The sequence below is a fragment of the Epinephelus moara genome, chromosome 7 (assembly GCF_006386435.1).
Source record: "Epinephelus moara isolate mb chromosome 7, YSFRI_EMoa_1.0, whole genome shotgun sequence".
Taxonomy (NCBI): domain Eukaryota; kingdom Metazoa; phylum Chordata; class Actinopteri; order Perciformes; family Serranidae; genus Epinephelus; species Epinephelus moara.
The window spans coordinates 24,904,618-24,920,219 of NC_065512.1; the positions used below are offsets into that span (position 1 = coordinate 24,904,618).

A 15,602-nucleotide genomic window follows, 5' to 3' on the forward strand; every position below is an offset into this window, starting at 1 on the left:
CATATAAAGCTGTATGTCATCAGCATAGCTTTGGACAGGGATGACATGTCTCTTTATAACACCAACAAGGGGTAACATATATAGACTGACAAAGCACTTCCCTGATTTTAAACCTTAAATTTAGTTTGCTTTTCACACAGAGTACTACTGAACCTGTGAAAGCAGTTGTATAATGTCATTAGGCACTCAGGAGGAAGCTTCCCAAAGAGCTTGACCAATAATAACGACTACAAGTCAGTATATACCGTCCTTCGATGCTTCATTTTCAAACATTCTTTTTAAAAAGTCTTTCTGTTGTGACTCTGTCAGCTTTGTCAAAGTGCAGTGCAAAATTTCTGGAGTGGTGGCCCAAGGACTGACCCTTGTGGAACCCCATAAGTTATTTGTTTTGAGAAAGAACTCTCTGTAATAAAGAAAACTGAAAAGAAAAAAAAAATGTGTTATGAGACTATTTGAAACACTGGTGAATATGTGTTTTGCATCTGTATGTCTGCCGAGCTGAGAAATTTTTTTTGCCAAGCTTTGTCAAACAAGAAAACTTAATGTGTGCAAACACACACAGTTTACTCTTTTTTACAGACAGACATTCTGATGTTCTTTCTATTCTTCTTCCATGCCATTGCACACACAGACTCATGCACTCTGGCAAACACTTTTTCTTGTCTTTCACCTGCATGCAAGTACACACAGATAAACACATACACTTTACTGGGATCTGCAAGCATTTCCTTGGCAACAGTGGGGACTGGAGGGCAAGGATGGAACTGTGTAGCTGCAGCAGATGATGGATGGGAGGGGAGATCACCTATTTGTAGAGCAAAGGCAGAGATTTGCTGTCCTGACATCTCCTGTCGGCAACCGAGCAACTCGGAGCATGGTGATTGACGCAGCGCTGTGTGGCAACATGAGCAGCGTCTGGAAACACAGAAAATGTCTTCTTCTAGAGCTTATTGTTGGTTGTTTATCAGTGCTGTTTTAAGTGTGTGTTTTTTGCTCAGCAGGAGTGCTGAAGATGCATGAAGAGGCTGTGGCCTCTGGAGTGGTTCGGTTTCATCAAGTAGTTCCACACACTAATTCATGCATTGAATATTCAACCTTTACAACCATATTTTAGACACTCACAATTTCTTTCTGTCTTACTTTTCTTTTCTTTTTTCTTCTCAGTAGTCATCATTGATCATGACTGATGAACAGATTCACTGATGGATGATGGATTAGAAAAATAGATTTCTCCCATTATCTGACATCCATCACTCTAATTCATCTATTCTCAAATCATTCAAACAGCATGTTCAGTCTTTACTTTGCCCAATCTTTCACTCACTCATTTTTCGAATGTATTCCTTTATTGTCAAACAGGAAGTGGTCCAGTGCAGCCAGCAGCTTCTTTTTTTCTTGTGCATTCTGTGTCTGTGAGAGTACATTAAGACACTCTGTACTGTTTTATTTAGCTTCCCTATAGGACTACCTACTGATTATCTTATATCCATCTTCTAATGCTGTATCTGTAGTTGGGAAGGGTGTTGTTATGGACCAGCAGCCTAGCTACTGAGTGCCTCCCAGTACATAGGTTTTTATTGTCTGCCACTGTAACAGTCTGATAAAATGTGTATCTCAAGCAACTCATAACAACAGTTGCAGAGGGCCAGCAGAGTACAGTAGTGCTGACATTTCCCACCCACATTTTCCCAAATCTTGTAGGAATTCAAATCAGTGACCCACTGGTTACAAGCCCGCTGATAAAGCCAGCTGGTAATTTAATGGATGCTCAAGGCACATATAGTAATGAGGGCCTCATTACTGCCAACCCTAAGCAAGGCATGTGAGTGTGTGAATATGTTTTTAGCATGCTACTTTCTGTGTGTGCGGACTGTACATGTGCACTCATCTCTTATTTTGGCATTTCTGCCAGTCTGTGTGTTGAGTGCATCCTAGCAACAGCTCCAGCCTTCCACTGCAGCTGGGGTGTACAGCAGGATCTGTGCCCCAGCATTTAGCCTCTTTGACCCAGAATGCATCCTCATCTTCCCGCAGAGTTTCTCCCCTCTGTTCCACTGAGCTGATAGCAGCGCTGAGCCGAAACCAAGTTGAAGCTCTCGGAGTCAATGAGACAGTACAGTGGAGACATAGGGTAAAATCCCCAGTCCCACTGCTAGAGGAGTGAAGAAACTCTTCTGTCTCTCTGATTGAATACCTGTCTATCTGCTGTAATTGCCTGACTGTTTGAGTGTCTTTCTTAATCTACTTGCTGCCTTTCTGTCTTTCTAACTAGTGCCCAGCTGGCTGTGTTTCCTCTTACTTATCAAGTAAGCTTGTTTTCCTTCACATTTATGTGTATCCACCTCCCAGAGAGGGACTGAAGTTAAGATATTGAGTGAATGTGTTTTTTGTATGTATTGATGGTAGCAGTCTAGCACATGGACCTTCTTCAGTCTAAAGAATAGACGCTATTGGCGATGTTCGATAATGCAGTCCTCCAACACTTGAGCGAGTCAATCATTTATTATTGTGCTTCCGTTGTCCTGCATATTTCTTTATTAAACAATCCACACAACACTTATTAATTCACTCTCACAAACTCATTATTATGGCTTTTTTTCTGATCATTGGTTTGCTATTTGCCTCCCAGTCTTAATCAAACTCATCCCCACACTGCAATAAAGAAAAAAAAAATCTCAACAAGCACTTACCATCAAAATAATTGCCTGCATACATTTGTTCTGCCTCCCTGAATTTCATATTGTTTTCCTCCAACGGTCATGCGGCCTGATATTGAAGATTGCTGTGCCTTTTGAAGCCATACACTCATTCAGAGATGCTTGGAGTTGCTCTCGGGACAAAGCGGGAGGGGAGGGGGTAGTTTGGAAACACGGGCTGTAACTATGTGAACAAACTAATTAAGACATTTTCTCTACCCACTAATCAACAACAGGATTTAACCATTGATCTCCCCCTGGCCACCAACAGTACACCTAGCAAATGTGCAAGCCAAGCATTTACTTGTAATGAAAGCAAGACGTGCGTGAGTTTTGCATGATGTTGTAGACATTATGTAATATCCGTTTGTTAATTATTCATATCTTGGGGACAGAGGCCATGGGAAATACTGTAACTGTCCTGGGCAAAGCGCCAGCAAGGAGCCAATTAAGCCATTATCCAGCATTCTGAACTTAGCTCATGTCACACTGTTGATAAGTGTGTTGTGTGTGTGCGCTTTATGTCCAAATGCACCATGTGTGCAAGAAGCATTAAAAGATGGTGGAGCCCTCCGCATTGTGGTTGAGGGTCACTTGTTGTGACAGTGTTGAACAGAGAGTTTTTTATTCTTCAGTGTGTTTATACAGTGTGTTTGAAAGTGTGAATGCAGCTCACGTCCAGCTGGAATTAGTGGAAACGCCTTGTCTCACTTGTTTACCACACACAATAATTCTGGCAATTGTTTTTTGGCAAACTTGTTACTTAAATTCAACTCTCCTGTTTACATTTCCAAATTAGGGACATGGAAAAAGTGTAGTTGTATCTGTGTGGCATGCTGATGAGTATGGCTCAAGTTTACAGATGTGAGCACATTCCCTTGACTGATGAATGATGGACAGCATATATAAGGTCCACTGTCACTTAAAAAAAAAAAATCAAAGATGGAATACAGCAGCTCAGGTGACAGAAGAAAATGTTGGTATTGTTTGTTTCTGCAAAACACAATATGTTACATGTTTGCATTACATAGGTATCATATCAGCGTTTCTAAATTGATGTATGTATATATGTATATGAGCTTACTTTGTCATCAGGAGAAATAGGGAATGTATGATGGCATGGCACCTAGGCATTGGCAAGACAGTTGCCAAGCTGCAGACCTCTGCAGACCAGGGATCTTATTAACAATGTGTAGGATCCATACTAAAAATATACGGACAAAGGCCAAAAATGGCGTGCGCCAAAAATATCCGACAATCTCTACAGTCAGGATTCAACCTCATCATCTGTGTCTCCAAAATGTTGGTAAGCATGGCTCAAAGTTTCTCCCATCAAGTCTGTTTTGATAGATCACTACTTTTGCATACGACTCTTTCAGGCCTTGTTTTGTGCGTACGTAGTGTTTATAAATGAGACCCCAGATGTTTTTTTTTTCTTTGTGAGACATTGGTGGCATTTCCAGCCATAACTGTACCACCCAAACTCAGGTGTTTTTCACCATTTCCATCAGCTATTGTGCCACCAAAACCAGGTTGACAATGATAATTTGATTGTGCCACCAAAAGCGTTTTTTAGTCGGACATTGGAAGCATATCCGACAGCATTGTGCTACCAAAACCAAATGTTTTTTAACAAGTTATTGATGGCATTTCCAGACATGATTGTGCCACTAAAAGCATGTCATTTTTTGTCAGACACTGGCTGCATATCCAGCTGCAGTGTGCTGCCAAAGCAGCATTTACAGCAGGGATTATGTCACCAAAACTGAATGCTTTTTAGTGAGACATTGATGCCAATCCCAGTCGTGTTTGTGCCACCAAACACAATTTTTGGTAAAACACTGGCAGTGTTTCCAGCCATGATTGTGCCACTAAAAGCAGAGAGATCTGCTTCATTTCCAGTGACGACTGTGACAGCAGAACTGGGTGATTCTTAGTGAGACATTAGCTGCATTTCCAGTTGTGGTTGTGCCACCAAAAGTGGGTGTTTTAAGCCAAAACATTATCTTTTCCTCACCATAACCATGTGTTTTTAGAGCCTGAACATAACCAAACATTAACAGCATTGTTGCACACAAACAAACATAAAGTTTCAACATTTTCCTTACATAATATAAATCTTACATATCATACACTCATACGATGCAACATTTATTCTGTGTACACTGCATATCCGTCATTCTAATGTGCCCCCTCTTATATTTCAAGTCACTATACTTTAAACTACACTATTTGAGTGTGTAAGCTCCACAGTGTTCAGATTTCAGGCCTTGGCGTTGATTTTTAAGCTACTGTTAAGAAAGCTTTATAGACTTGTAAAATAATACAAGTATGACAATAACTTGGTCACAAAGAGATTGAGATGGAGGCTGCATTTTTACTAATTGTAGAGTCAAAATACCGGTGTTAAAAGATCTGCCTTTGCATGTCTCCATCTGACATTTTACTCAGGATGCCAAGTGTGGGAGCTAACCTTAGAGACAGACAGCTGGCTTTGAATGTATGTGCTTTATTTACATATAAATTACTTTGACATTTATTCATTTATTCAGCAGTATACAAAGGTTATACACATTCCACAGGACTTTTAAAGCCCATTGGAACCTCTGTGAACTGGGGCTAAATATGTCTTGGATATGTTTACACCTGAATTTGACATATTTTGGCTCCAATTACAATCCCACCAGCCAGTAGGAAGGCGAACGCTCAGGAGGAAGTGCTTGTATCTTGCCTAACCAGGGTTGAGATGTCCTGCTGGTGTTTTTGTCATAATAACTGCTTTGCTTTGTCTGTTGGTTTGTCCATTGCCCTACTTTGCCAGCAGCATCTTATTGTGCAAACAATTTGAATTTGAGACGCGGCCTCCTCCTAGCCGAGCGATATCCCTCCTGTGGTGAGAGGCAGGATTCATTTCTCTCCCTAACTCCCACCGCACATGGAGGAAGATAGAGAGGGAGAGCCGAGGTTGGAGGGGGATGGGGGCTTGTGTAGGTAATACCACCACCACCTATTATCCAAGGAGTATCATTTAATCGGGCCTTTGTGGGACGATATTGTATTTGGCTGTTTCAGTGTGGTGCTGGCGGGGCGCCTCGTGTATGATTATGTGTCTCATCGGTTTCAGCCCTGTGTCAGTAATCTGTTTGTAGCGAGATAGAGAACACACAAGCTCTGTAAATAATGCAAATCTGCTACTGGGCTTCACTTTGTCTTTCTCTCCTGCCATCCTTCTCTCTGTGGCTTTCTTTCTCCCATCTTTATCTGTCTCTCTTTCTTTCTCTTTCCCATTCTTTCTCACATAAAAGTCAGGATTAGGCATTCTCTAAACTCCTGCACAACAATAATCGGAACCACCCTCCGTATCCAATCATTCAACAGAATGTGTGTGTGTGTGTGTGTGTGTGTCTGTGTGTCTGTGTGTCTGTGTGTGACGAAATGAACCAATCCTCTGACAATCATTGGTTTGACAAGGCGATGCATACTCTTATTGCAAGATGTATGACTTTTTTGCCCACCACCTTAATGAAATATAAAATTACAAACTTTCTCGGGCTACTGTCCCTTACCGGGGCTTAAATCACGAATGGATTTCATGTTGTGATGCTAGTGAGGTATAATTGATCCTGTCTGCTCGTGGCGTGGGAATAGAACAATGGGAAAAACAACAAAATGGGAAAAGATCAGAGGTTGTAATAACCGCAATATGACACGGCTTTGTCTGGGCTGCCTCACAACAACAACAACCATCATTAGATGTGTGTGTCGCCCGAACCCCAACCCCACACTTGCCCTCAGATGGAAAAAAAAAGAATAGAGTGCCGACCCAGTGGAGTGATTAGGGATTTTGATTTGAACATGCAGAGTCTGGCCATGTCAGTTGCTAATTATAAAATGATAGGGGGAAAAAGGCTTGCAATTAAAAATCACATCAGGAGCCTGGTAGCAGGATTGCTGGATTAGGTGCATCCTCCAGGCAGAAACAGTTAGGCACCCAGGAAGCCCTTTGTGTATCTGAATTGACTTTATGCTCCCTTTCTTCTTCACAGAGATCCTGAGTGGAGGCGTGTATGTTGACCAGAACAAGTTCCTGTGCCATGCAGACACAATCCATTGGCAGGACATTGTCAAAAACCCTCGGCTCCATGATGTGGTGGTGCCCACAAACAGCAGTGTCACATGTAAGTAACTTTACGAACACAAATGTAGAAGACAAGAAGACTGGATTTGACTTCAACCTTTCTTTAAAGGAAGTTTTTACTGAGAGTGTTGCTGCACAGTTAAATCAAAGTCCAATCTGCTGAACACTGCTGAGTAGCAGCACTGAAGCAGTTGAGGCTTAAAAGAGTTCTCACCAATTTAGTAGCATAAATTCTGGTGCAGATTCTGGTTCTTCTTCTTCCTCCATTACCAGTGTTGGGGGTAACGCTTTACAAAAGTAACACATCACAGTAATACATTACTTTTAAGCAGTAATGAAGTAATATAATGCATCACCAACAGGATTTTGGGCAATAGTATTACATTTACGATGTCACATAATGTGTTGCCACCCAAAATAAACTGTTGATTTTTTCATTTCTCATTTATCCACACTGATCCATACCAATCCACTGATGCGAGTGCAGCAACAGAAAAAAAAACAAAAAACAGGGCGTCGGTGGCTTAGTGGTAGAGCAGGTGCCCCATGTACAAGGCTGTCGCCGCAGCGGCCCGGGTTCGAATCCAGCCTGTGGCCCGTTGCTGCATGTCATCCCCTCTCTCTCTCCCCCCTTTACGCTTACCTGTCCTGTCCATTAAAGGCAAAATGGCCCAAAAAATATCTTTAAAAAAAAAAAAAAACCGAAGGTTGTTGTGTGTTGTCATGTCACTGATTATACGCTACCTTATAGAAGGGTGGGTAAGTAGCTGGCCTCTGTTTTTTTTTCCTGTCCCAACATCTAGATGATGTTAGTATATATTGGTAACCTGGAAATCCAGATGCCCCGTCCCTAGCAAATTCGAATTTGCACTGCACGGGAATCTGGCCCCGACGAGCAGAGTCCGCTGAATCGCCAATCAGACCAATCAGATCATTCTATCTGACAAAGGCGGGCTCTGGGCGGGCGTAACATGATGAAGACAGTGCTACGCCGTAGGAGTCAAAAAGTAAACAGCCAATCGTTTCCAGGAAGGACGTTTTTGCTGTTTTGCTGACGGGATACGGCAAAAGCATATTATATCAGTTAGCCCCACTGTTCGGCAAACCAATGGGGCTTACTGCAATGAATATGTCAACTTGTTTTTTGCTCTAATTGGCCATCATGCTATCCAATTGGTTCCATATCATCACGCTATTATTAATATAAGCAGGGGATTTTAATACAGAATGGTAACCAGTGACCTGCAGCACTGGATTTGAAATTAACTGTATCAAACTGGAGCTTCTGTGCTTTGATTAGCTGCTGTAAAACAACATGACCGTCACCCATTTGAAATGCCTGTTAGTTCATCTGAGGTCATTTTGGTGAAAGTAGCACAAAAGTAATGTAATAAGTAACTTGTTACTTTACACACAGAGTAATATGGTAATGTAACTTATCACTTTTAAATTAAGGTAACTGGTAATATGCAATAAATTACATTTTGAGAGTAACTTGCCCAACACTGTCCAATACCCACGATGCAAGTTGACCACCAACACATTGGTGAAAAACTACCAATGCATTATGCTTTTAGCAGCGTACTGTATGTAGCTGTGAGACGCTAGCCTCAAGCAGAGATGAGGAGCAGGCTACAGAGTTTGCATTAACTCACTTCTTTCTAACTCCGCACCCCTAATTTTTTTTCATTATCAATCTTGTTGTCTTGAGTCACTACAATTTATGAGATTTTCCGCAGCTCCCCCTGAAGCTTACTTATACTCTTACTTACTTCAACATTTAGCTTAAAACACATTTTTTCACACTTTCAGTTGCACTCCCCAAGACCTGTAAACTGCCCTTGATTTGTGAAATCGGCCCAGTTCCACTTTAATTGCCTCGCTCAATAGCACTTGGTGGTAATGAGAGAGCAGGCGAGTGCTGCTCTTTTACTTTACCCAGATTTACCCTGTAACCTTCAGGTCCTCACATCAGTCGTACCAAATGAGTCTCTTTGGCTACAAAAGTTTAAACCTTTTCAAAATTTCCTTTATTGTTACTGCACGTATAAACCACAAAGATTCTTGTGTTTTGTACTGTTGCTATATTTTATAATTCTTTTCATGGCACATTTATCTGTGCACCTGATGCACAGCTCCCCCAAGGTTTTGGAATTTAAAATCACTTTTACATTCCTCACTGCAAGTTCAGACTGTAATTATTTTTTCACCTCAAACGGCGGCAATGGTTGGCACCTCTAAGGGTGTTTTCGTAGTAGGTACCATTGAGTCCCAGTGGACATTTGTATGTGGGGCCCATGTGGATAGTTAATGGGCTGAAAAATGGGCCTTATATGGGACTGCCCACAGGTGTCATATTGGCCCCCTTGACATTTGCCCACATGGATGGGTTTGCCCTGGGCCCCAGATAAGATGCCCATTTCAGACCAATATCCACTTTGTACTCAGGTAGCCCCAGCACGTGGGCAAACTCACCCATGTGGGCAGTTGGTATGGGGCCAATATGGAACACATGGACAGTCCAATATAGGGCCCATTTTTTAACCTATTTACTACCCACATACAAATGTTGTCTGGGGTCGTACTATAGGTGAGTATGATGGCCCCCTTCTCTTCTCACCTGCCACGCAACTTGCAGGTTAGAAATGTTCCGTAAACGAGTATACTTGCGTCATTATCTACGTGATATTTTTGCTGCGCTACAATGTAATAAGGGCTCTGCAGACGGACACTGGTTCCCCCGGGGACCATTAACAGCAGGGATTGGTGGAGCAGGGAGGCAAAATTCTGCCCCTGGCTTGAGGAGGAGCCACTGTTGTCAGACACTGACCACTCCACTCCTGCTGGAACTTTGTCTGCAGGCTAAAGGCAGCAGCAAAGCTGGATCTGGGTCCGTCCGGGCTGTGCTGGCATCTGATATAGCGGCATCAGTATTAATTTGAGTCTGACTTTATAGCCAGTTTAGAACTCCTTGTAGTCCTGTTACACAGCAGTCCACTTCTGTGTTATGGTACAGTTGGTGTTTCAAGTGGTCTAGAGCCTTTTTCTTGGGGAGTTGTGGCGGTAAATGAGGATAGGATCTCGATTTAAAGCATCGTCAACTCTACCTGAAGGTTCCTGGAACTGGAAATGTACAGCACTCTGAGCAGACTCAAAGTTAAGTTTGGAAAAGCAGCGAGTTGCAACAAGAAAAGTGGTCCAAAGGAGTCCCCACATCTCAACCTGCTCCATTCACAATAAGTGACCGAGTGCAGGCAGCAAAACATTGTCATCACAAAACCACCCCTTGACCCCATTCTGTCACTCTGCTGTCATAACAGTCCACACTGACTGCTCATTCACATCACATTAATGCCCTGCTGTAGCCAGCTGGAAGACATGTTAATAGATGTTTAGAATTATGAAGGGATTTATTTGGATAAAATAAACACGTTCAATCTGTCTGGGGTTAAGGGGGTTGGGGGTTGAGGTGGTTGTCAGTGACGTTAAGATGCATTAAGTCACCTCTTCCGACCCTTTACTGTTCATTTACTGACTTAACCTCTTAACACACGCTGCTTTTGTTATTAATTTAGTGCTCAAGCTGTTTGACATTTAAATCTCTTGTTGTTGTTGTTGTTGTTGTTTTTTTCTTCTTAAGCTCTCTAGTCTCGTTCATCAACAAATACAAAATTACATAATAAAATACATTATGGTTATGGAAGAAGACAGTGTCTGCATATGTCCTTGGATTTCCTCACACAGTGCTCGCTGAAGGCTCCAGATGCAGATTAACAGCTCTGAGCATTGATATTCTGCTCAATCACCCTCCTCCCTGCAGCCCCGTTAGCCCTGGATCGACCCTTACTCCTGTGCAAGTCTTCTACTCCGCCAAAAGATCAAGGGTCTCCCAACCTGTAATCCACAATTGAGAACATAATCTCCATTTCATTCTTTGGGGAGACACAAGATTTACACTGTTATTACTTGTGACTTATCTGTGCCACGGTTGTTGTGTTTATTGGTTCTCTTTTCAAAACCAGGACGGTAATTTTAAAATCCATGCCCCGTTGATCCAGTCAAAAACCCGGCCATCTGTCTTTCGCCCCACACCAGCCCTGGCATGGCAGCATTCTCGACATTTTAACCTTCGAGGGCTGTTTTAAGAAAGCTGTAAAAGATTATGGTGCAGGAAGAGGGGTGGGACAGGTTTATTCTAGGTCAGTGAGAATTTATAAGTTTAGATAGTGAAGACCTTGGACACTAAATGAAAACTCTTTGTCTTGACTTCACAGGGCTGAGAGGAGAACAGAGATATAACTAAGTGCAGCAGAGGTGCTGCACACTTGGCACTGTCAGACAACCACTTATGGCTGGCAGACATTTGTATTATTTCCCTGTTTGGGTGCTGCTTTTCATACAGTCAAGGCTGTCGACCTCTCTTTCTCAAGCATTGTCAAAGTGCTGGTTTGAGGGGACCAGGCTGGAGAAACAGAGAGAAGCAGAGGGGCAGACTGGAGAAAGACAAAGAGAGACAGGGATAGACATTAAGTGAAAAAGAGCCACAGAAGAGTGATGAATCAGCGAGGGGTGGATTGAGGATGAAAGAGATGAAATGTGTGGTGGAGAGGGGCACGGACGAGGAAGAAGAGGAGGGCAGAAGATGGAGAGGCTCGTGTTGGGGAATAGAGTCAGTATCGATGCTAATAGCTCTCATCTGGAGAGGCTGATGGACAGAGGACAGCACTTCTGCACTTATCCAGGCTCACTTCCCCCGCAGTCAATTACTAGACAGTCAATTAAGTCCTCCAAAAAACCCAGAAAGGCACCGGCTGAAGCACTGAGGGTATGACGCGGCTTTCTGCTCAGGCTTTCTGCTGCTTTACTGCTTTTTATCTCAACGTGATGTGTTCTAGTTTCATGCTGGGCTGATTGAGAGTGGAGCAACATAAAGAATTTTCTTGTTTTTCGCAAAACAACCTGTGCCAAGGTTATTTAAGTTTTTCCTATGACTGGAACAGCACATACCAGTCAGGGGAGAGGATGTGCTGTTACTAAAAGACAGAAAGTTTCATCATCTTTCTTGCATAATTATAAGAATACCTGGAAGAACAAATGGTTAAATTCCAGTCCAAGTGAATGTTGAAAAATGACATTTTGTTAGTAATTACAACAGTTATTTAAACCAAATCACTTAATTAACCTATCTTCATCATATAATTAACCACATACCACACCTAAGAAGTAATCAAGTACTTACATTTCTTGCAGATTGTGAGTGCTTGATAATTATTATAACTGGAACCTGGCATAATTAACGCAAAGTGCTTGAAATGCACTTATAAAGATGACTGATATCTTAAGAACAACACTTCAAGTCAATTTAATCCCCCTGCACAGAAAACATCACACAAGCGCACACGCACAAACACACATTAGGTGCATTTAAAGGTGAGCTAAAGAGACACCTACCTCCTCACTCACTTTTTGGATCAATTTGGGCTTCAGTGAAGTGCTTGATGGCACACGGACTCAGCTAACTGCCTCTAACCCATTTTAGGGTTCAGCTAATATGGATTTTTGAAGGCTGGTACTGATCACATTTTGTGATTAAGCAACCATTTGAAATGCCAATCATCTTTTCCTTTGAACTTGTGTGCAGGTCAGAAGTGCCATCGTTCCTGTAATGGTCGTTGCTGGGGACCCAAAGAGGACCAGTGTCAGAGCTGTAAGTACATTACTGTTACTATTACTAACATGTGGCCTTTTAGGAACTGTTTGTTACTTCAGAGGAGAGGGGCTGGCAGGGGTGTGACTTTTTTTTTCTTTTTTTTTTTCTACAAACATTTTTGTGTGAGCCTCTCTGACTGACCGGGGGAAAATGCATGATCATTTCTCCACCATAAATGGCTATATTTTTTTTTTATATTCATGCCAAATGTAGGCATTGGAGCAGTGCAACGAGCATGGAGCATGGAGAACACTGGAGGGAGTAAAAGTTATCACCAAAACACAGTTTTTTTTTATTTTATTTTATTTTATTTTATTTATACTTTATTGCAAAGATTGACGACAATTGTTTTTTTCATGTGCATCACAATTTTTTTTTATTTTTTTAAAATATAAATTATAAAAATGAAGTGACACATACTCAACATAACCACAAAAATATTGAATATAAATAAATACAAATAAATACAAGGTTTTAAATACATGAAAATACAAAAAAAAAAAAAAAAAAACGGGGATGGGGGGTCTTCACATGAGCTGTGTGTGTGTGTGTGTGTGTGTGTGTGTGTGTGTGCTCATGAGGAATATGTGTGTACCTATACATATACATATACAGTACATACACATTACACACACAAATCACAGCGTGCACACAACTGGCATTCGCAACATGTGCATGTTAATGACTGTTATCTTAAGTAAACCATGACATACACAACAGTGGTAGCTGTGGCCAGAAGCATATGGCTTGGCACACATTAGTAGATTTAAAAAGCATTTGGATGTTCAGAAGTTACTTTCAAACAAAATCCTTGAGTTGAAAAAAGCCTTGGTTTACTGCACTAAATTAGCTCTGGGGTCGGTCTGTCCCCACTTAACTCCAGATTTTCATTGAAAGACCAGTGTGTAGGGAGATGGTAGAAATGGAATATAATGTTCATAAGTATGATCTCAAAAGTGTATCATCACTTGAAACTACGAATTATTTTGTTTTTGTTTGGTAAAAATTCTGCAAGGACGCTCTTAAATTCTGGTGCCTCCCCCTACCCGTTTTGCACCCCTCCCCCTCTCATAAATAACAAACAGTTCCTTAGTGGTTTCCTGTGAATGGCATCTAGTGCCACAGTTCGTATGCTTATATGCATATATGCACATAGATGGTGTATAAACATTATTCACTTTAAAGATATATGATGCAGGGTTTTCTTAAGTACTTAAATAATGTATAGACTCATACAGAAGTAATCCCTCTCAATCATCACTTATGACTCACTAGACATGTGTGGCGCTGTATTTATCTGCAGAGACTCTACCTGCTGCTTGGATTGTCTTATTTCCCTCTTATTTTCTGTTTTCAGAATGTTTATGGTGTGTACCCAGTGTAGTTATTTCTGTTTAAAAATTCCTATTGAACTATGGTTGACATCTATCCACTGTCATATGTTACTCAGACCCACACACACACACACACACACAGAAAACTGACCTAAAATCAGGGACACAATTTTATGCTTTTATTGTGAAAGACTGGGCTAGTTTCTATACAAGGGTATGAAATAACGTGTGTCTAACTAATGTGCTCGTGACATTTACAAGTGTCAAAGCTTCAAATCAGGCAGTTTAGGCAACTTACTGTAGGTCACGAATGGCATTTAACATGCATGTGAATGTAGCCATTAAAGTCCAAAGTTTTTTTGTTTTTTTTTTGTAATTAAAGGTAGGATCTGGAGGATTTTCAAACAAAACAAAATATATACAAATGAAATCCTGCTTAATCATCACCTATGGGCTTCTACTCATGTGTGGTGGTGACTCTGTTTGCAGAGCTCCTGCCCTTTAACTGTATTTTGATGTTTTTGTGAGCTTGGACCGCTTCTGGGCGGAGATTTCCCCAGCCAATGAGAGAGCGCAGGTGCCGTGCCCGAGCGTGTCCGAGCATGTCCGAGCGTGCACCATCGCGAGCCTTGCCTGAACCTCTTCTGTGAAGCTTTCTTCCGTACCTCCGGGCTCCGTACACCTGGGAGAGTTGAGCCTGATAGGAGGGGCCGAATTTGAATGTGTGTTTACAAACAGCAACTGGAAAATCCTCCAGACCCTACCTTTAATATGCCGATCCTGATAAATCACATAAAAGCATCTGTCAAATTTAAACTGGTACTAAATAACATTTTGTATCTAATTTTACTCTTCTTTGATCTGTTCTGACAAACTCAAACTAGAAATATAGCTCATTTACTGACTACAAAATTAATTTCATAATATCTGAAGCTGCAGTATGCCACTCTGAGATAAGATCAAATAATGGACGTGGTCTTCCCTTCAAATAATTTCTTTTCAAATAGCTAATCAAAACTATGCTAAAATAAGTTGAACCCCAATTAAACCGAAAAAATCGAGATCAACTAAAATCATGTCCAGACACAAGAGAGAAAAAAAAACTATATTACAATATTACATTTATCTCTTCAGCTTAGTATTTAACATAGAGGTCATCTGTATATTGGGTTTTCATTAATTTGAAAAGAACTAAACGGGATTCATATGTGCACAATATTATAATCCAGCACATACTTTATTCCACTGGCCTCCAGTTTAAAGGCTTGATATAAAGATACCTTGCTGATCCCGTGTCATTTTTACCCAAAATGAAGCATAGCATCGGTACAGGCAGAGCAGTGAGGTTGTGCTTGTGTTGGCTGATTGGCATCAGCTGTTTGCAATATGCTTCACCATGTTTGGCTCAATCACAACTGTTTGGCCCGTATCATCCAATCATATTCACGCAGGCACACAGTGCAAACGTTATAACCTTACACTCATCCCTGCTACTCTGATGCCAACTCATCTGTTGCATTAGTAACAATTTGTTTGATGGTTTTATCAGCTGTACTTTCCATATTAAAGGTCTTGTGTTTCTTTGGCTAAATGACTGAGGAAAATGTGCTGTTCTTAGCATTTTTAAAATGTCTTTAAACAAATTCTAATTGCAGGTTGACATTTGTAATATAATATTATTGGCTGGTATTTAGAGAAGAGGAATGCTTGAAACTCTTTTTTTA

General features: G+C 41.2%; 1 protein-coding gene across 2 annotated transcripts in view; it reads left to right on the plus strand.

Moving 5' to 3' along the window:
• erbb4b (erb-b2 receptor tyrosine kinase 4b) overlaps positions 1–15,602 on the plus strand; it is a 476,392-nt gene that overhangs the window by 282,044 nt on the left and 178,746 nt on the right. For both annotated transcript variants that reach the window (XM_050048517.1, XM_050048518.1), the window contains exons 4-5: positions 6,743–6,874; positions 12,476–12,541. In XM_050048517.1, the coding sequence (XP_049904474.1) occupies positions 6,743–6,874; positions 12,476–12,541 (198 nt within the window). The remainder of the gene's footprint in view (positions 1–6,742; positions 6,875–12,475; positions 12,542–15,602) is intronic.